The sequence below is a fragment of the Ambystoma mexicanum genome, chromosome 1q (genome assembly GCF_040938575.1).
Source record: "Ambystoma mexicanum isolate Mex_15411 chromosome 1q, UKY_AmexF1_1, whole genome shotgun sequence".
NCBI classification, from domain to species: Eukaryota; Metazoa; Chordata; class Amphibia; order Caudata; family Ambystomatidae; genus Ambystoma; species Ambystoma mexicanum.
This window is the reverse complement of record NC_090922.1, coordinates 765177033-765200316: the sequence shown is the minus strand read 5'-3', so window position 1 is coordinate 765200316 and position 23284 is coordinate 765177033. Positions and strand designations below refer to the sequence as shown.

At 45.5% G+C, this 23284-nt stretch overlaps 1 protein-coding gene across 1 annotated transcript in view; it reads right to left on the bottom strand.

The window, feature by feature from the left end:
• DDR2 (discoidin domain receptor tyrosine kinase 2) overlaps positions 1-23284 on the bottom strand; it is a 1291881-nt gene that overhangs the window by 1114801 nt on the left and 153796 nt on the right. Inside the window, exon 2 of the mRNA XM_069641352.1 lies at positions 7113-7216. Coding sequence (XP_069497453.1) covers positions 7113-7194 — 82 coding nt within the window. The 5' untranslated portion in view covers positions 7195-7216. The remainder of the gene's footprint in view (positions 1-7112; positions 7217-23284) is intronic.

Sequence of the window (23284 nt, the reverse complement as noted above, 5' to 3'; positions counted from 1 at the left end):
TTTATAGTATGTTGTGGCTCCCCCTGCGTACCTACAGCCTTGTCCCTTACGTATGTATTGTATACTTACCTTGTCATTTCATTTCGACTTTCTGTTTCCCTCTGTGAGGGCTCTGCCATTAGATATGTAATGTCTACTGATAACTCTGTTGAAAATACAATAAAACGTATTGAACTTCACAAATAAAATGGCGGATTCACGTTTGCTAGTTACTTTGAATTTCTTATTCCTATTAGGCAACAATTCCTAACTATTTCTGACCTTAATTGATGCACTGCAAAATGTTTCTTTAATATTAGACTAGCTGGCTAGCGAGCAAGCTGACCAGGGCAATGGGGCTGATGAATGGAATTTAGGAGGGGCACAAACCCTCTTCCATCTCTCGCAGCAGACCTTTTTGAGTCAGGCACCTCTGTGCTTGCAAACCTAGCAATGCCAGACCTGCCTTTCCTTGAGATGGCTACTATGTGCACAGCCATGCTTCTAGAAAACGTTCTCCCCACTGTGAAGTCCTCCTTGCATTTCTTTCTAGAATGTATTCCCTGCTCTCCCTTCCTCTTATCGTCCCCCTGCTCATTGTGTTTACCCAATCAGACTAAGATCTGGATACCCACAGCGGTGTGAAAGCATGCCACTCTGAGCCCTGGTGCTCTGAAACTAACACAGTGGTGATCTGATGTAGTATTAAATCCTATGGGCCTGTGTTTATAATGGTGCAATCCCATAGAAAAACGCTCTGTGATTCAGGTTCCATATACATAACACAAGATAACATGAACTCCCCTTCACATTGCAAAGTAACTGAATGAGGTCTTAACATATTCCAATAGTACACTAGTTGAACTCTGCATGGATGCATGGTGTATGCATTGCTCTCTGAAAACAAATCTTACCATTTTAAAGAATTGCATCTCATGGGATTATTTTAAGAGCTTCAGATGGGCATGTTACCAACTCTGATACTGGATTTTCTTTTCCTTTCTTTGAGGCCCATCTTATGCAATGACACGGGCCTTCAGATGAACACCCGTGCCTAGCGAGGCTGCAGAGCTGTGGACTGCGTGATGGCTAACGCTGCCTGGGCCAATTCATAAGCCCTTCCTGAGATGTACGCAGCTGACGACACTGCTGCATCAAATCCCCAAGGTCAGAGGCTGCCTGGCAGATATGACAGTGCATTTCACAACTGCAGGCTATACCTCTTACCCATTTTCTCCGAAATGGACCTGGTTGGTATTATACGTGCATTATGCATGCTGTTTTATGTGCAGAGAATGGATTTAGCCACTCTATTTGTATATGAGGATAATGTCAGGTCTGGGAGGTCGAGAGCATTAAGCTGCCCTCACATGCACTGGTGTGTTTTGCATTACAGCCCGTTTCTCTCTACTTCTGGTCTCCTGTGTATTATTTGTGTCCAAGTGCCTGGAGTGTCATGAGGGAGCAGGGCGAGCCTATAACAGGGCACTGAAGAGGTCTAAAAGCATGGAATGCTCACAATAAAAGCTTATTGCAGCCTACAGACATCCAACTATACCTGCTTCTACTGCCTTTAATGTCATTCTTGCCTTTAGAACCAAGTCAACCAGAGTTCCCACTTAATCCGATTGTATGACCCTGTGCAAATATTTCTTTCTGTAGCTCAATTGCATGATCCTGTGCAGCTGTGTAGCTGTGTGTAGCCTAATTTTAGCACGTATGCACGACAGGAACAGCAAACATCCAACATCAACTGACGATTAAATAAAGGCAGACCCACTTCATACCTAATTATTGCTATTTCTATCCATGTTGCACGCCATCGTCTTGCTCCCAAGGCGAGTGCGTTGTCTCTGAGTTATCTTTCCGGCCATCGCATAACATGGCAATAACTATAAAATCCTGTACACCAGTAGGCACGAACAAACTTTAGAAGATGCTGCATTGTTTCAGTATCTCTATATTTTATTGTCAATATTCCTGCCCGGGTTTTATATGGCTTTTTTCTAGAGAGTTGTGATACCCACAAATGGAAAGGGTTGCAATTGCTGTTTTACTATGTTCAGACCTTAGCTTCCTGAAAGCTACATTCCCGAGAGGAGGGGTTACACTACATACCCTGCTTGTATCACCCAGGAGGGGAACTTCGCCTGCCTTGCTTTAATGAACCCCACCATGCCTCCGATTAGTGTCTCGGCTGCACATTTGGGATGTGCCTACAAGCCCCCCCTTCTGACTTCTACTGGTGTGATTCTGAAGCCAGATATTATTCCTATTAATGGTATGCAAGCAACACAAATGTAATTATATGTGGTTATGGTTAGGACTAGTGCTAGCCAGTAGAACTGCACTGTCTGGAAGTCGAGAGTGGATATAATACATATCGCAGACCTTAATCCTCTGGGAATCCTTGCGAAGATTGAATCTGACAGGAGCACTGATTGGGTGGCTACCAGAATGCTTCAATACATGCAATCATTTGACCCGGAATTGCCTGCTTGCCTTAATCCAGACTACACATAAATGCAGATGGACTAATCAAGTTTCATTTGTCTTGTGGACGAAGAGGCTGAGCTAAAGACACGGTGCAGACCCCGTTGAGAGATAGTGCAAAAACCCAATAGTGCACCCTGAAAGCGAAACACTCATCGAAAAGAACTGAACTCTTACCATTCAGACAGAGACAAAGGTTCTGTGTTAATTTCCCCTTCTGGAGAAGAGCTGCTGGAATAAGGTCTCAACCATCATAGCGTCAATTGCTCGCATGGACTTTGTGAGAAGGAGGATAAGTCAAGAACCAAAAAAAAAACACTGCTGAAAGAAACTAAGACCTGGAGTATACCACACAGTCAGCCTGCGCAGGCGCAATAACATGGTGCACTCACGTCACCTGCAAGACTTGTTGACCTGCACCAACTCCTTGTGGTACCTACAACCCCATACTTCCTCCTCCTTCACACCATACCCGCAGTACATGGCATACATTAGTTGTTAGATAATACTAATTAAATTTGTATTGATTAGCAATGTAACTATTTAATTAGCAATGTTAACATTATTTTCAGTGTCACAGGAATGTACTACTAACCAAATATATAAAATCAATATACAAAATGTTTGTGTTCTTCCGAAACCAACGTATAACACTATATAACACCTAAACCAGTGGCATAAACGTTCCTGCAGACTGAGAGAATGTTGCACGTCGGCACACGCATGTTGTATGCTAGTAAGTATACACTCTAGGATAGTCATGTGATTGGCGTAGCCTGCACGGATCTGCTGAGAGACATTATTTTTGTGAGATTGGCCCCTGAGTTAGCCAATAGTTTGACTTTCTGATCGTTTACCTTGGTTTTGCAGCTTGGATTTCTTTTTGCCTTTCTGGTGATGAACCATGTATACCTTTGGCGCATTATCTAGATTGGGGAGAGTTTGCTTTCTGTGCATGCTTCAGCTGTCCACTGCTGTGTTCTGCATGACCTGGTGTAGGGGCCCTTCCTTTTGCGTCTGGAGCATGTTGTCTCTCTGGCAGGTCATCGCCAGACGTGATGCATCTACTCACCTAAATCCGTTGGATTTGATTCGTCGGAATCTGGCTGGGTTCTGACTCCTATTGTCATGTGTCCATTCGGTCTCTTTTTCGAGGACATGGCGTGAACCTCAGCTGCTTGCGCTTTCCTCTCCATAAAGCTTTTTCGCCTGACTGGGGGTTCTTGGACTGTGTTTGCAATTGTTAACGCCTCATCTCGTGTGGTTTTGGTTTTCCGGATAGCATTTTTGTATCTTCGTGACTCTGCAAAGTGTGGTCAGCATCCCCCTTACTAGCGTAGCAGTATTGGTGCCAACACAACAGTCAAACGCAAAGTCATTCTTGGTTTCATTCACGGTGTGTACGCGGTTGGTAAATGTGACTCTGTAAGTCATCGAATTTTCTGGGGGCCCAAAACATTTTTCTAACCTGTTAACGTCTTCGTAATAGTCAAACACATTCCGAGCGGCAGCAGGCCTCTCATCAGATAGACTTTGGAATCTGATATGATATGGTATTTATAACGCGCTTAATATCCAGAGGTTTGTAAGCGCAGACCCGGGATAGAACCTGTGTTACTCCGTGTCCTCTTGCATGTTGCTGCTGAGCTATCCTGCCGAACCATGTATATACAATGTCTATCCACGCCAATGTTTCTAAGTCACATGGCTCTACTGCAGGTGGAAATGCTTCCGCATAATTCTGAAATCGTTAAGTCCTTGTCACCAAGGACTCGCCAATCTACCTGCATGTTGCAGAAATAAAAGGTTTACATTTTCCTAATGTTGCCTGCGGGATCCATATATGAGTCCCAACTTGTCACCACTGTTGCATTGCAGGGCAGAGTGCAAAGAATGACAGGCTTGATAAGTATAGTTAGCTTAGTGCTTTATTGTAATCAGGTGTGCACAGTGCTTTAAGTGGGCTGGGGCCTGCCGGGGCCGGACCAGGCAGTCTCCAAAAAGTGGGGCTGAGCCGGGGCTCTGCCGGGACCCCGGTCCCACACAACATTGGCCCGGCGTATTATCCCGCGCCGCTGCTGCTTCCGCGACGGGAGATGCGCCTGCCATTGTAATGTCAGGCAAGCTGACAGAAGTGCCAGCCAGGCACAGCCTTGCTGTGACTGGCTGGCACTTCCGTCAGTCACTGTAAATTCCTATGGTCTCCCCTCGGGTCACCAAAGGAAGTTACAGTCCCTTTGTTTCCCCAGGTCGCCAAGGCGTCTTTCAACCTCGGCGAACCTGGGGATTCCTGTGTTTCTGTCTTTATAAAAGATGGATTGAAAAGTACGCAATTCAATCCATCTTTTATAAAGCTTTGCCGACCCGTTGTCAAAGCTTTATTAAAAATGTCTAGAATTGTGTACTTTTCAAGCCATCTTTTATAAACAGAGAAATGTTTCAAAAAAGATGGTTTGAAAGGTACACAAACCATAAGGTACGCACACAAATATATAAATGTTATATATCTGTGTGCATACCTTACTCTGGCTTGTGTACTTTTCAAGCCGTCTTTTATAAACACAGAAATGTGTTATATATTTCTATGTTTATAAAAGATGGCTTGCATACTACACAAACTATAGTAAGGTAAGCATACAAACATATAAATGCTTACATGCATTTATATATTTATTTGCGTGCCTTACTATGGTTTCTGTACTTTGTTAGGCCATGCCCATCCCACAAGCCACGCCCGCAAACGAGCCCCCCCTCGAGTTCTTACCCCACTTAAAGCCCTGGGTGTGGGCAACTCTTGAGAGCGACTGCATCCATCGTTTGCTGCTTTTGTAGTGTGCACTCTTTCTCTCACTTCCTGTTGCGCTCCTGATGACCATCCGCAGGGGGCGGGGAGGAGAGAGAGAAAGAGGCACAATCACCAGACAGCTCTCTCTCTCTCTCTCTCTCTCTCTCTCTCTCTCTCTCTCTCTCTCTCTCTCTCTCTCTCTCTCTCTCTCTCTCTCTCTCTCTCTCTCTCTCTCTCTCTCTCTCTCTCTCTCTCTCTCTCTCTCTCTCTCTCTCTCTCTCTCTCTCTCTCTCTCTCTCTCTCTCTCTCTCTCTCTCTCTCTCTCTCTCTCTCTCTCTCTCTCTCTCTCTCTCTCTCTCTCTCTCTCTCTCTCTCTCTCTCTCTCTCTCTCTCTCTCTCTCTCTCTCTCTCTCTCTCTCTCTCTCTCTCTCTCTCTCTCTCTCTCTCTCTCTCTCTCTCTCTCTCTCTCTCTCTCTCTCTCTCTCTCTCTCTCTCTCTCTCTCTCTCATAGCCCAAGCTATCTTTTCTCGTGGATAAGTGTCACCCAGGTGGCGAACATGATCGCAGGGAGCCCTGTTGAAATCACTGAATTCACAAAAATGAGGATACCCACAAAGTCATGTTAAATGTTAAAGGTATTTGTACCGCGCACCGTCACCAATGGAATTGGTCCCCAGGCGCTCAGGCGTATCTGTAAATGATAAAGGTGGTATAGGTTAGTAAGGTGAAGAAGGGAGTAGGTTAGTGAGAGGAGTGGTGTTCTGTTGGCAGCTTCAACTCAGTATACACCGGGTGCTGAGCTTTGGTGCCGGTATCGGATCGGAGTCAGTCCGCGTGTGCTATTGTTCCGGTTTATGTGTTGTTGCAGTGTTGTGAAGTGCGTGCGGCTTGTTGTGCGAGAGATGGTTGTGTGAGTTTTTTGAGTGAGATAAGTATGCAGAGTTTGAGCTTATATTGGTTAGTGGGTTACCTGACCTTTACCATGCTAAAATTCACAGTTGTGTCTGAGTGTGGCACTTGTTGGCCCTGACATTCCCATCTAGACACGGCGCAGGCCAATGTTTAGGACTCCATTCAGGTGTGGTCATGCCAACATTCACACTTTTATCTAGATGCGGCGCAGGCTAGTGTTTAGAGATCCGTCCAAGTGTGGGCATGCTAACATTCACAACTCCATCCGAACGCCACGCAGGCTGGTGTTCACAACTCTAAGTGTGGCACATGCTAGCATTCACGTTTTTCTAAGCGCTGGAATGTTGTCCTTCAATCGATCCTATCCAGATGCGACGCAGGCCATCATGGTCATCATTTTAGGGGGGACAATGGTGTTTGTCCCCCCGCCGCCCCAGCATTTGTGGCACACCATTTTGTCCCACTCATTCGCAGGGGCCCCTTTCATTTAGATGTCATGGCCCTCCCTTCCCGCAATATTTTCAGCAGAGTTACTCCGCTGCACACTTTAAAAACATTTGAAGCTTGAGCTCAGTAAAGGGAGGCATGGATAGGGAAGTATGACCACTTTTCTATTTTGGATAGCATCTCCCCTTTAAATGAACAAGACAACAAGGGTGAAACAGTATATACAGACAAAATAAGGGCATGTTACATCAGCACTGCCAGTGCCAGCATAAGTTTATCTAACCCTGGCATTTAAACCAGTGCCTCCCTCCCCAAAGCACTTAAGACAGGCCTTAAACACAATAAGAATTCATATACACATTGAGGGGAGGGCCCGATTCACAGAGCGCTTTCCGATGGGATTGCCCCATTATGAAACGCTGCTGTGAATCAGGCCCTGCGTGTATTCGATGAGTACACAGGAGGAGTCTGTAGAATCCACAACATTAAAGCTCACCTGGATTAACCTGGGCTCTGGCAGAATCCGGGATGTGCAGCAGCATCAGCAGCATGAATGGGACCATGGGCAAGGACATCATGTTCCATCAATTAGTTTCCTCGCTATTCAATCCGCAGTGATGAGGGAGAGAAGAACATGAAAAAGTGTTACACGAATGAAAGCACAACGCAGCACAGCGTCTCTGTTGTGTTACATTGCACCCCGGGCAGCCTCATAAGAGGGGAAAACTGACTAACGGAGCACAGGGGGTTGTACAACCATAGGTCGACTCGTGGGCCATAGAAGGATGCAGCTGGGTGAAGTATCTTACTTCAGTAGGACTTTTTGAAAAACATCTTTACCTTTTGTCGACTAACCAAACCACATCAGCAATGTTCCCTCCAATATAGCAATGTTCCCTCCAAGTGCTTTGACCCTGGGGTTGCCAGAAAGTGGTTACAAGATGTTGCAAAAATGCTAAACCTTCATAAAATGAGTGCATAGCCGCTGACCAATGGGAGACACACACATAGTACTGTCTGAGATCAAGACAGGTGACTCTTGAACATTAACTTGAAAACAAACTTTGCTACAAGACCACAAACCAGTTTGGCCATACAAATATTAACACACAATATGGCAATAACAGAATGAGTGGTCATTTACACCGATCAAGTAGTCATATTAACTCCAACAAGAAAGGAGGCCAATCTCAACGGCTCTAGGTAATTATTATAATTGGTTATTTATAACGCGCTTAATACCCAGAGCTTTCTAAGCGCGCACCAGGGGATCAAACCTGTGTTGCTACGCGTAGTTTTGTTTCCAAGGCGATGGCGTTGCCCCTGAGCTATCCTCCCGAGACTAAATGGACATCGAGGTAACTAGTGATCTTCCTCCTCCTGCCATACAATAGAAATATGTGCACTCTTCCAATCTGCGGGGTCTCAGACAGATCACAGGATTGTATAGATACAGAAGCAGAACTACTGGCATGATAAACATTTTTACACGTTGAGGACAAAAATGTGGAAACGAGAAAGGAGGGTGGTATACTCTGGCCAACAAAAATAACCTCTTTTTGGTAATGATTGGTGCCTCCTGGATGACCACAGAAACAAATACCTTATGAGAATTTGAGGTTCCTTATACCGGTCCCAGAAAAAGGAGGGAATACAAATCCTAAACACAAAAAAGGTTCCTTGGAATACAAGTACTCTGATAAAGATGCATGTATAGATCGCCAAACTATTAAGACCCAGTTATTAATCATCAAACCATGTCATCCCTGTCAAGAGAGATTCTGCGCAGACTGACATAATGACAAAAAGAAGGTTGTAACTTATCAACCAAAGAAAGGTATGCAGGCCATGTCTTTCTTTTGATATTTCGCTCTAGCAAGGTGTCATGGGAAACAATTTCTTTATTTCAGGTGCACGAAGCAAGACTCTGGAGAAAGTTCGGTCTCTATGCTTTAGTGCAAGAGAAACTACTACTCCTGAGCAGTTGACAGGTTATTATTGTACAGCAATATTGTCCTTTCTCTACCTTTTAGCTGTATCTATGTATCTATGTATCAATCCTTATTACCATGTATGTATGATAAACCATAGATGTTATGAATATATTCCCTACACAGTTGCATCACTAAACCAACAAGTGTTTGCCCTTGCATTATAGTACCCTTAGAAACAACTTAATAATGCTCTCACTCTCTTGCTAAGCATATATGTACATTTATTCTCTTGTAGAGATAATATATGAGCATTAAAAAAATAATAGTCAATATGCAGTTTCTTATATAAGCAACACAGTAGTGGAGTAGATACCCAGCATTCTACTCTCAAAAATGTTAAAACTACATTCTGCCCATCACAAATGTGTATATAGCCATTGTGACCCGGATAACTTAAAGTCATGTTCAAAATTGTAATGGTGTTGATTGGCAAGACAGGGAACAAGCAAGCTTATACGGACCAACCTTCTAACCCAGAACAGGTTATCATGTCATGTTCTTTCTGGAGAGGAGCGCCTGCTACCTTTTTGAAATATTTGCAAGGAACTTGGGGTTGGTCACCCTATGTTACCTGGGGGCAACCAAACGTGGACTCCCTGCTCACTGTGCTCAGAGAGGCACAGCTTCACCTCACTGATGAGTCCCAACAAGGCTGAAACACGTGTATGGGGTTGCTGTTGGTACTCTTGTTCAGAGAGGAATTGCCATAGCATTTCAGTGCTGGACTGCCCATGTGGGCGGGACAAAGACTGATATGCAAATGGATATTTCCCATCTGTGAAAGGTACAGTGAGCAAAAACTGTGTGCTGCAAACTCTCATCTCAGAACAGGTTATCATGCCATGTTCTTTCTGGAGAGGAGCGCCTGCTACCTTTTTGCAACCTCCTAACCCATTAGGTTGAAAGTGTTAAATACACAGTGAAAAGGTCCATGGCTTGTATGGTTAGTTAACCAAGAACAGTCTAAAAGCAATCTAAAACCATGGATCAAATAAGATTACAGGTAATATATTTCATATCCCCCTGCAATGTATTCCTCTCACCCTTCCTCTCTGCTTTGATGGTGTCCCTCATCCTGGTCAAAGAAGTACGATGGACAACCCAGGTTATATATGTACGCTGTGCCAAAACTCATTGTGAAGATACTGGTGGGGGTGCCTGTTCCTCCGCTCTCTATATGGTAGAGGAGAGGCACAGAGGACCCCAGCCAAGATTCTCAAGCGGTAGCAATGGACGAGCAATCAAGGCCTCGCTTCTCAGGAGGTGATGCAGGCTGGTTCTTAAGTACAGTGTACTCCCCGAACCACCACAAAGGAATGTCCACACACTGTATTACTGAAAACACAGTCTTTATATAATTAATATTCAAAGGTATGCACACAATCACAATAACACACTTTGTACTCGGAAATCAACAATGATAAATATATACAATTCTAACGTGGTACCACCAATGTTATCAAATCTCATTAAAGTGCATCAACTGTACGGTTAAAATGTCACACAGATCAATAACGAGGAAACCAGCAATAGAGATAGGCAGAATGCTGTCCTCTACAGATGGACACAGTTCTGTGTGGAGATCCCCCCACCTGGGCAACCTGTAAAATAAAGATATATAGCACAAGCCCAGTCCATATATTGTTCAATAGCCTTATTTCCTCCTATAATGTTTTACCTCCCCAATGTACCTGGTGGAGTAGAGTTCTTCGAAGATGCATCGAAGGATCCTTCTTGAGTGACTCCCTTTAAAGCAGGAGCCACGGATCATCGAGAGGCGTTGAAGATGGTGAACTTGTCGTCGACGGCGGCGATGAGAAGTTCAAGGGTGTTGAGAACCCGATGTCGATCCAGGAGGTGCTCGTCAGCGACGTCCTGCGAGGATGAGGTGTGCAGGGTACCTCAGTGATTGATTGTTCAGGACCGCAAAGAGTTTCGGAAGAATTGTGGCCCAACAAGGGCGTCGAGTCGTCAAAGTCTTTGTGGCCTTCAGGTGGCGGGAAACCCACCGGCGGACTCTCCTCGGTGCGTTGGTCATCCTCGACTTTCTCCGGCGGGACAAAGCGGTCGATGTTGCGGACAAAGGAGTACTTGGATTCAAATGTTCTTAGGCAAAGGGAGCGGGCGGCTCCGGTCGTCAGCAGCACAGCGTCAAGTGGTCCCCACGGCTGGGCAACACAACTTCGACGGGCCTCCAGCAGTTACACAAACCTGCAAACCCTGGTCGACGGCAATGGACTTCGACAGCGGCGAAGTCCGGGTGCTTTGCTTCGTTCTCCTCAGTGGTCCCGTCTCGGGTCGGCAGCCTTTCGAGGGTCTGACTTCCAGGGAGCTTCGGCGAAGTTTAGCGGTGCTCGATGGTCCCTCGGAGCACGGGAAGAGGGCGCCCTACCAGGTCCTCTCTCGAATCAGACCTTGACGAGTTCGGCAGCTTTCAGATCAGGTCGAAGCAAATGCAACAGCAAGTCTTGGTCTTACAGCCAGTCAGGGGGAAGGGACAGAGTCAGGGCTTCCCAGGACTTTGGGAAAACAAGGTAATAGGTAATAGAAAGCAGGAGGCCACAGGGGCATCTTGTTTTCCATCAGGAATCAACTGATTCCAATGGCAGGGCCTGGGGATCCCAAAATGGAGGTTTACTCTGCGCACCTGTCAAAGTCAGCATGGAGCTGCCATCAGCCCATGCCCTGCTCTGCGGGCCACCCACAGGTGCCCAAAAACATACACTAGGGGCACAGGGTTGTACCCCCCACCCACGGGTGCCGTAAGGGTATCCCATGGGTCTGTTCACCAAACCAAAAGAGAGACAGCTGCACCGCCAGGAGTCCCACATGAACTCCTGCGCGGAAAATATGACAGAACACACGATAAAAAGGCAGTAAAGGACAAGGATACGGAGGCCCTGTCCCTCCGATGCATTTCCAGCATCACACTCATACCATGCTAAACTCTGTGTTTCAATAGCCCAGAGACAGACGAAGGGCTAACTTAACAAAAATACATTATGATGGCTCTAACATGGAAAAGAAAAATATACATTGAACACAATGGGTAAAAATTGCTTATTTCAGCTCCCACCATAAACAATGTAGAGTTTGACAAATTGGCGTTTTTAGCCACATTAGAAGGATAAGGGCTCATGGTGAAGAAATCTAAAAGCTGCTTGCTACTTGTTTCAAAAAACAGTTCAGCTTTGTAAATTAGTTGTGCCTCCAGATTATTGAAGCGAGCATTAACACTGGGAATTTGGTAAAATTGGCACATTGCCAATTTCTGTCCCAAAGACTTGAATTACAGGCTTGTTTTACCCATTAAATCTGCTTGCTCATTTACCCAGTCAGATCTTGTGGGTCAGCAATGTCCTCCAGACTCTTGCCCCATCAGGATTCACAATGTCGCAGCATTCTTTGAAATTGCAGGAACTCCTCCGAGGCTGCTGAAACAGCTGCTTTTTAAAGGCTAAATCCCACCCAGGTTTACCTGTTAGTCAATCACATTCGAACAGATAAATATGTCATTCATGTAATCAGTAGGAACAGTAGAACAGAATATCTTGTTTGTTTATATTTGAACTGGAGCAAATCTTGTAATTATCTGTCACTTACATAAGAACTTGCGTGTCTGACCAGGAGGGGCTTAGCCAAACGATAAAAAGATGTCAGTGCTTTATCTTGTTATACAAAATATTTCATGTTTCTGAATTTTTGTTCAACTGCTTTAACAATAGTGCTAGCAAGTTCCTACGCACAATGGAATAAACATACTAAAAAAGTGACCATGCGTTCATTGAAGCAAAGCAAGGAGATCACATTTGTTTTGAAAAACAATGCTGCAAAGTGGAAACAGCTGGCAGATATAACTATTGCTTAGGAAATCCATATCTTGTGCTTTCCGCATAGAAGGAATGAAATGTATTTTCTGAACTCACCAGGCTTTTTGGTTTCCATTGAACACATGAAGCCCATAATGCATTCTGAAAAGTTTCAGAAATGTTCTGTATATTTCCAATTGTGCTTGAGAAGAGAAGGCTGGCAAAGTCAATAGTTGGAATGCACATTTATGACATTTAAAATGTATCTCTGTCAAAGTTAACAGGACTATTTCATATTTGGCTACCTGCTAATGTGGTCTGGCTTGGAGTTTAGAGCTGCTCATATTATAGGAATGTAATCCAATTTAATGACAACTCGGAACACAGTAGGGCACTGCACATGTATAGGAGAGTAACAGTGTATGGTTGGTGTCTACAAGGATATACCTTCTGAGAATATTAAATGAGTTGTAAGTTGGGGATAAAGTGCCTCCACCTGTGTTAAGAGAACCACACAAAACTCTCAATGAATGGTTACAGTATACAGACACACACATTAATCATTCAACAAAATGTAGGTTGTGATATTTCCTTGTGTAACATGCTTTGGAGTTGGAAGATCGATCAACAAAACAAATATATGCATTATAACAAAGTCGCTCCCCCCTCATTGTGGTAGCTGGCATCCCACTGCCCCTCTCCTGGTCCATTCCCAACCAGAACCAGTCTATAACTCGGTTTCTGCACTAACAATCCCAGAAACCTGTGCGCATGGTCCTGCAGTTGGATTAAAGTGTATAAAGGGGCTATTTTGGTCCGAGGTAGAAAATAAAATAAAAAATATAGCAACCACAGCAGCACCCTACAAAAAAGTTGTGCTGGCAAAATGTTGTGCATGCAAAGAAATACCTTAGTCTTGGTCTTTTTACTTGAAATGGTGCCCAGAAGTTCCTCCACAGCACGGTCTTCTCAACCAGCCACCACATGTGCTGAGCTTCTTGAATTGTATTGTGTAGTGTCAGGCAGGCAGTTCTCTCAAAAGAGAATCTTAGTGCCTACTCTCCACAATGCCTCCATTCATGGGTAATGGTTCACCCTTGCTGGTGGCCAGACCTCTACAAATTGGCACCTCACTGCTTGGTCACTAAGTGTGACCATGCTGGTTGGATGGCCTGTGTACATCTCCTCACTCAATGTCCTCACTCAAAGTCCTCTGATCTGGGGATGGAGCTATCCACTAGCTGGGCCCTAAAAGAAAGGTCTGGACAACAGATCATCCTGAAAAGGTATCTCTGGGCACATGTACCCTTCTCATACTGTGGAGAAAGGCTAATGCACACCAAACTGAAGATTCCTCTTCCTTCATCCTTATTATTATGTAGTATGAGATGACATGATGTTCATTCATCGCCGGATTACTTTTGGATGAGATTTTTGTCTACATTTATTTCTAAAACAACTCATCGAAAAATATAGAGGGCAAGGGGTAGGGGGTTGAGAATAGACTTTAAACTATAGGGGACAGAGGGGCTTGGAACGGACCCCCAGCCCACAAAAACACACTTTTGACGAGATTTTTCAAGAAAATAAAATTTGGCAAAAAGCTCATTGAAAATAACCTGACGATGAAGGGGCAGAACCGTATGAGACACAGTCCACAATGTTACAAATCCCAGGGGAGCTGTGTTCTAGAACAATATCCTCTCCAGGCAGGAACATTCTAAGTCGCACAGGGCAATAACTAAACAGGCTTCTCATATTAAACTATTCCTTCAACCTACCACAATTCTATAATTTTGTTTGTACTTGCTTCACAGGAATATACACCTCTTTCAGGTACATGGCTTCCATAGACACTTGGAACTTTATCCCAGGGGATGACGCCATAAAGCAAAAATGTTTACTTCATTATTTACATTAAATTTCGTGTTACTCAGCCATAAGCAGTAGTGAAGAGGCACCGTTCCTGCACCATAGCATACATCAATTAGTAAAACATATAGTCATCAACGTTCTTTAACATGTGGTAACACTGAGAAGGTAGCTGCACGATCCCTCGTGTAGAGAAACCCTGCAATGCTCACACCAGGAAAAAATACAACCCACTAGGGAAAAAGGCCCAGCACACCCGTTGCAAGAAAAACAAAGTTTTATTTCCACAAAAATAGAAGTGCACCAGCAAAGAACTCTGCTGCCACGGAACGTTCTGGCAAAGTCAGTACGAACACCACTTTATGAAGGCATACCACGTCATCAGTGATGTAAATTTCAAAACCTGCGTGGCTAGTTGGTTGAGACCCTATACATAGGCTACCTGTGCCATAAGAGATGCCAGGCCATTGGACCCAGCCCCTTCTGCCCATCTTCTTCAACGTGGGTTCCTACTTTCATGCCATCGGGCATGTGGCTACCACTGATTGGCAATTATGTGAAGAAATAATAATACAGGCTCTATCTCTAACCTGGTGTGCACCTGCTACTGCAGACATGGGCTAAGAGGATAGTTCAAGGCCATCACTTCGAACAAATCATAGCTCAATTACAGACACGTTGGTGCCCAACCAAAGTGCCCCACCCTCGTTTTAGCTGTGTAGTTTTATCCTTCCTGGCCCCTCGCAGCACAAATCATGCGACCTATGTTGAAGGAAACTGATCCTTGTTTTCAGATCTTTTCTGATAGATTGGTGGTCTAACAGTTTTATGGTTGGTGGTCTGGGTCGAGCTGGTATCTTGCAGGTATCTTGCAATGCAAAGGGTCTTAGGACAGGGGGTTTTGAGTGATTTTACTTAGAACTGGGACAGGGAAGGTCGGAGGCTTGTGCCCTCCTTCTCGTGTGATTGCTTGTCCTGGGATACGAAATGTTGGCAACATGAGACAATGAGGGGTCTATGAATCTGTGCAGTTCAGGCCTTACTCACCCGTGCTCAAGCTTCAACTTATTCCCGCTTACATATTTCTATGCGTGTGACTCGGTCCTGCGGCCCTGGATTCAAAGCGAACTAGGCCTTGGTTTCAATATGCCTGCTACTATTTAAGATGGCATTTTGATTCCCCATGCACTACTAGGGTTGTGGCTCCTAGCAAAAATAAAACGACACTCTGTAACCTCCCTTAGCCCCTACTGCACCTTCACGGGCCTCTGTTTCAAACGTTCGTCCCATCTTGCCAACATTTGCTACGGCAGAACCTTTAAGCTGAGAAACCAGTAAGGCAACAGTGATGTAGACTAGCCATTATGAGTGAATTAAATGGGCCTTCACAAGGGAATCTATCACAGAGATTGTTTCAGGGAATAAACCTCTCGTGACTGTGTGTTAATTGGTGATTGGTCTGTATGGACAGTACTACAGACGTTGCCCTCATTACCTATTTAAGAGATAGAACGAAAGATTAGATTCTGTCTTCCTTTGTCTAAGGGTATACCCCTTGCGTGATACCACTCACACTATTGATTTCCAGAGGGTAAAACCCTTGTGTGATACCACTCACACCATTGATTTCCAGACAGGGATGGCTTAGTGTAGGACATTGCTCCAGTAACAGAACATAAGGATAAAGGGAGTAAGCAGAATGCTGGCAGAATTAGGTTACACCATACAATGTGGTGCTAGCCACATCCTGTTAGTCATATGAAAAGTACTGTTTGAAGAAAAGAAGCAAATGCAACGGGCGGCCTTGCAATAGTGTTATCTGGATTTCTAGTTACTAGCTTTAACACCACCATTGGACTGATGCACAGGCCAAATAGAAATGAGACATTTTGTTTAGGTAAAGTGAAGGCAATGGTTGTGTTTCTAAGTGTTTGAAAGGAGGTGACATGGCAAAAGCAGTGAAGGAGAAAACAGGCTAATTTTGTAGTCTTTTTGCTGCGATTCAGTGGTCGAAGTGTACAAAAAGAAGTAGCAGAACTATTTTCCACTCCACAAACCCCATCCCGACGCCCCCTCTCACCCACAATAAAAAAAAAAAAACATGCGCCTGATTTTTAAAGGAACGTTCAGTGCAGTGCACTGAAATGCAAGTTTCAACTTCTTCCTACACTTTTATTTGAAATTGAAACCATTGCATAATGGTTTCTTTTTAAAATAAAACTATAGTAACAGTAAAACAGTTTTAAAAAGTAGAGGAGCAGCGCTCCAAACCACTGCCACCCACTTCGACCACTGTTGCCATTCACAGAAATGGACAATCGTTTAGTTTAGATCATTTTTTATAACGCGCTTCATGGACTCAGAGCGCACACAAAGACACACACACCAGCGACACAGAGTAGAAGAATATACAAAATGTTCTGAGAAAAAGGGGGAAGGGCATTAGCCAATTCCTCTATCAAACAGATGAGTCTTCATTGTCTAGAATTGTGGGGGCGAATGATATGCAGATGGACCCCTTGGATTATAATTGCTTGTGTGTCACGACCCGGCCAGGTTGGAAATTGCCTTGGCGATTATCCGAGCGCTATTCGGCAAGTAAAAGTCCCTGAGACTACAACTCCCACAACGCCTGCTATCATAGCCGCGTGAAGTACGCGTGACGTTGCGATGATTTCATTTGTTGGGAACGATATATAACTCCCATCTACCCGGAGATCGAGTGCTCCTAAACTGTTGCTAGTTGCGAGCTCCCGGACCCGTTTCTTGAATCCTTGACTAACCAGCGCCTGAATCAACTTATTGCCTTCGCCTTGTCCGTACCTGCTTCCCGACGCCAACCTCCCTCGATTGTTCCCCTTGGATATTCTGAACCCGGCTTACTCATTCTCGACCTCCAAATTCTAAATCCTTAAACTTTGGTGACCCGATACCTCGAACATCTCCGTAAGGAAATTAGCGTGAAGTGAACGCTCACTTCCCAATTCAATTTTCCTTTTACTTCTGTTGCTTCGAACTTTATTTGGGACGCTTTGCTGTTTACCTTTGGATTGCTTTGAACCTTTATTTGGGACGCTTTGCTGTTTACCTTTTGGATTGCTTTGAACCTTTATTTGGGACGCTCTGCTGTTTATACTTTGGATTGCCTTGAACCTACTTGGGATGCTCTGCGGTCTTCGCCCTGGTGACCCTAAGATACTGGCAAACTTCCACTCCTCCCTTCCCTACAATTTGATACTAGTAGGTTACTGGTATATTATTTCTACGGTGCAGGTAAGAGTGGGGATTGGGGGTGGTGTTGGCTGTTTGTTATCCAACACTACTTGGCTGCATTTATCTGAACAACTGTTTTTTTGTTTTGTTCTTTGTCCCTCTAGCTCTGACGATTCTGCTCCGGCCTTTTCGCTCAAGCCCCCAACCTGTCAGGTTTATTTATCCCTGAAGGCTGAGCTCTTGGGAGGGAAGTCTTGGGCGCATCTCCATAAAAGCCCAGGATTACTTGAGCAAAAGGAAATACTGCATACAACCAGAAAACAACCTCTGGGTTGTGACAGATTTAGGAGCCTAAACATAACGCCTATTGGTTATGGAAGCCGCATCTGACCCGATGACAGCTCTCATGCAGGCTTTTTCCGCCTTGCGTACCGATATGGCATCTGCCCATGCGACCATACATCAACGCATGGATGTATTACAGAGCTTTGTGCAGCCATTACCCCATGATGAGAAATTCGGGGATGGCGCTGCAGCGGCACCTCCTCCTGTATTTCCCCCAACTCCAGCTCCGGTGGTTCTTCCTGGGCCATTTCCTTTGGCCCCACCCGAACGCTTTTTGGGGGATCCCAAGGCGTATCGGACTTTCGTGAATCAATGTCGCCTTCACTTTCTTTGTCGCCCTTTGGCGTTTCCAGATGCTACCACTAAGGCGGCCTTCGTTCTCTCCCATTTAGGCGGCACTGCCGCAGCATGGGCTAATCCTATGTTGGAAGCTAATGATCCGGCTCTTTATGACTTTGATCGGCTAATTCAATCCATGAACAGCGTTTTTGATATGCGATACAAAGCACAAACCACGGATTTAGAATTTTTAGCTATAAATCAAGGCAAGACGGATCTGTTGACCTACCTGGCCCGTTTCAATCAGTTGGCGGCTGAAACCACTTGGCCAGAACAAAAGAAAGCGGCTGTTTTCTACAAAGGTTTGTCGGAGGACCTAAAGGACGCCTTGTCAGTGGTGCCCGCCCTTCCACCTGGTTTTCCTGAGTTACTCGACCTGGTTCTCCAAGTTGATGCTCGGATTCGGCAAAGACGGGGCGAACGTCGGTACCCTGATATTCGTACCTCTTCCCGGTCAGATAGCACTACTACGGTTCCTCAAGGCGAGGTTGAACCCATGCAAATTGGGGCCATCAGGGGTCCATTGTCTAAGGCTGAACGAGAGAAACGGGCACTGAATAACCTATGTTTGTATTGTGGCCAGTCAGGACATTATATACGGCTATGTCCTAAAAGACCAACTAAACCGGCGGGAAACGCCAGGACTCGTCCATAAACCGGGCCTTTAGGATGAGTCAAACGTACCCGGGCTCGGATGCATGTTTTCCGTCTCCACATGTATATCTCACTATGTGCTTCAAGGCCCCTGGTGTCAATTCTTTTTCCAACCCGGTAATGATAGACTCAGGGCTAGCGGGAATTATATGGATTCCAACCTGGCTAAACATTATGGGCTACCTATAATTTCCAAAATACGACCTGAAGACATACATGCTGTTGACGGTTCCCGTTTGGTATCCGGACAAGTCACGGAACAAACCACTGCACTACAAATGTCCACATTACAGGGTCATTCGGAATACATCACCTTTGACCTCATTACGGCCCCCCAGTTTGGTATGATTCTGGGTCTATCCTGGTTGCAAACCCATAACCCTGTAATCAATTGGGTTAAACAAACCGTGCTGTTCTCTTCCTCTTTTTGCAGCCAGAAATGTCTAGGGACTCAAGAGGCAGCAGTCTTCTCCCCTTGCCTGGCCCTGGTGGCAAGTGTACCTTCCATCAGTGCTTTATCCTCTATCCCAGTCCCTGTACTTCCAGAGGAATACCGAGAGCACTCGGATGTCTTCGACAAAGGCTTATCAGAAAAACTGCCTCCACACCGAGACTATGACTGCCCCATTGACCTTATACCTGGGGCGGTCATCCCACATGGTCGTATCTACTCCCTTGCTCGAAAGGAAGAAGAACACTTGCGACATTACATAGACAAAGCATTACGCTTGGGACACATACGTCCATCCCGTTCACCAGCGGCCTCCCCGATATTCTTCGTACAAAAAAAAGAAGGAGATTTACGTCCATGTGTCGATTATCGTTCCCTTAATAACGTCACAATCAAGAACCAATATCCTCTACCGCTCATTACGGAGCTTCTTGATAAAATGACCTCCTCTACCATCTTCACCAAGTTGGACTTACGGGGAGCATACAATTTGGTGAGGATGCGTGAGGGGGATGAATGGAAAACGGCATTCAAAACTAAATTCGGGCTTTACGAATACTGTGTAATGCCCTTCGGGCTTTGCAACGCCCGAGCGACGTTCCAACACTTTGTCAACGACATTTTCAGGGACCTGTTGGACTGTTACGTCGTAATATATTTGGACGACATCCTGATATATTCAGATACCTTGTCCCAACACATACACCATGTACGCTCTGTTCTCCTCCATCTGAGAGAACACTCCCTCTTTGCAAAACTGGAGAAGTGTGTGTTTCATGCATCGTCTGTGGAGTTTTTGGGTTTCCAAATATCACAAAAGGGAGTGCTTATGTGCACCTCCAAGGTCCGGGCAGTACTGGATTGGCCTGTCCCGACTTCAGTAAAAGCCCTTCAATCATTCTTGGGCTTTTCCAACTTTTACAGACGTTTCATCGCCTCCTTTTCTGAAATAGTTGCGCCACTAACTCGGTTGACCAGCCCGAACGTCCATTTCATTTGGGATGAACAGGCGCACTCTGCATTTCAGAAATTGAAGGAAGCCTTTACCACAGCTCCAGTCCTGCAGCACCCTGATCCAACCCTTCCATTTATCGTGGAAGCCGATGCCTCTGCAATTGCTGTGGGGGCTATCCTGTCGCAAATTTGTCCAGCCACCCACCGACTACATCCTGTGGCTTTCCATTCTCGGAAACTTACGCCAGCTGAACGTAATTATACGATCATGGAAAGAGAACTACTGGCGATTAAGGTAGCGTTTAATGAGTGGAGACATCATCTCTTAGGTGCTAAACATCCCATCACTGTATATACGGATCATCGGAATCTCCAGGCATTATCCCATATAAAATGCACCAATGCTAGGCAAATACGGTGGCATTTATTTTTTACCATGTTTAATTTCGCAGTGACATATCGCCCCGGTCCACTACATGGAAAGGCGGATGCATTGTCGCGTATCGGTACAGATATGGTAACTACGAAACAGTCAACCCCTGTATTATCCTCAGGGACTGTGGTGTGTGTTTGTTCGGTTTCTCCGTCCATCTTAGATGGATTAAGGACGTGGGCTAAAGATCATGCTCCTATTCTTAAGGAACTGGGCGCTGAACTCATCACCGGTCTTCCATATGTTAATGGTTTGCTATACTTACCTGATAACCGTATTCGACGAAAAGCTCTTGAATGGTCCCATGATCTCCCGTTGGCAGCTCACCCTGGTCGGGCTAAAACTTATGATCTTCTCCACCGATGGTGCTGGTGGCCTGGTATGAAGAACGACACCGAACAATATGTCTCCAAGTGTGCAGTATGTACACAGTGCAAGAGGCAACCGGGCAAGCCCGTCGGTCTTCTAATGAGTATGCCGTTACCCCCATATCCATGGCATACGGTTACCCTTGATTTCGTGGTGGAGCTCCCTTGTATCGGGGGTATGTCCACCATTCTTGTGGTTGTCGATGTCTTTACCAAAATGGCACGATTTATACCGTGCTCGGGTATACCTACTGCCTCTATGTTAGCGACTCTGTTTTTTGACCATGTGGTACGATTTTTTGGGCTTCCTACGGTTCTAATTTCTGATCGGGGGTCTCAATTCACCTCACGCTTCTGGCGCTCCCTTACTTCATCCTTCGGTATCGATGCCCGCTTGTCTTCGGCCTACCATCCTCAAACGGATGGTCAGACTGAACGTACCAATGGTACTATGGAACAGTTTCTTCGCTGTCTGTGTCTGCAGCATCAGTCCAACTGGTTCTCGCTACTAGGTGCTGCAGAATTTGCCTATAACAATTCTATGCATTCCTCAATTGGTTGCTCTCCGTTTTATGCTTTATATGGTCTGCACCCTAGGACTCTCCCACCTGTCTTGCCCTCCTTAAAGCAGTTTCCCGCCGCTAATGCTGTAAAAGACTCCTTGCTTGCCATCCGTAAATCGGTGTTGTCCCATCTGCAAACGGCGCAACGTCGCACCAAAATGCAAGCTGACAAACGGCGCACACCCGCCCCTTCGTATTCTTGTGGGGAACGTGTATGGCTCTCTACAAAACATCTGGCCATTAAAGGAAAAAGGAAACTATTGCCCTGTTACCTAGGTCCTTATAGGATTCTACGGTGTCTTAACCCTGTCACCGTTTGCCTAGGGATTCCATCTCATTGGCGGGTACACCCGGTATTCCATGTTTCCTTGCTTCGCCCTTTTGTACCTGGCACGAGATTACCTACTGCCCCCACCCCAGTTAACGTCCATGGTGAAGACGAGTATGAGGTGCGTGCAATCTTGGACACTCGCCTATGTCGTGGGATTCGCTCCTACCTGATCGACTGGAAAGGGTATGGTCCAGAGGACAGGTCCTGGGAACCGGCCTCTAATCTAAACGCTCCCCGTTTACTACGTGCCTTTTGGTGACACCGCTTGCGTAGTCTCAGGAGAAAGCGTTCTTTGTGGGGGGGTACTGTCACGACCCGGCCAGGTTGGAAATTGCCTTGGCGATTATCCGAGCGCTATTCGGCAAGTAAAAGTCCCTGAGACTACAACTCCCACAACGCCTGCTATCATAGCCGCGTGAAGTACGCGTGACGTTGCGATGATTTCATTTGTTGGGAGCGATATATAACTCCCATCTACCCGGAGATCGAGTGCTCCTAAACTGTTGCTAGTTGCGAGCTCCCGGACCCGTTTCTTGAATCCTTGACTAACCAGCGCCTGAATCAACTTATTGCCTTCGCCTTGTCCGTACCTGCTTCCCGACGCCAACCTCCCTCGATTGTTCCCCTTGGATATTCTGAACCCGGCTTACTCATTCTCGACCTCCAAATTCTAAATCCTTAAACTTTGGTGACCCGATACCTCGAACATCTCCGTAAGGAAATTAGAATGAAGTGAACGCTCACTTCCCAATTCAATTTTCCTTTTACTTCTGTTGCTTCGAACTTTATTTGGGACGCTTTGCTGTTTACCTTTTGGATTGCTTTGAACCTTTATTTGGGACGCTCTGCTGTTTATACTTTGGATTGCCTTGAACCTACTTGGGACGCTCTGCGGTCTTCGCCCTGGTGACCCTAAGATACTGGCAAACTTCCACTCCTCCCTTCCCTACAATTCGATACTAGTAGGTTACTGGTATATTATTTCTACGGTGCAGGTAAGAGTGGGGATTGGGGGTGGTGTTGGCTGTTTGTTATCCAACACTACTTGGCTGCATTTATCTGAACAACTGTTTTCTTTGTTTTGTTCTTTGTCCCTCTAGCTCTGACGATTCTGCTCCGGCCTTTTCGCTCAAGCCCCCAACCTGTCAGGTTTATTTATCCCTGAAGGCTGAGCTCTTGGGAGGGAAGTCTTGGGCGCATCTCCATAAAAGCCCAGGATTACTTGAGCAAAAGGAAATACTGCATACAACCAGAAAACAACCTCTGGGTTGTGACATTGTGGAAGAGAATATAGCTTGATGTTGAGAATTAAGGAGAAGGTGGAGGTGGTTCAGTTTTGTGT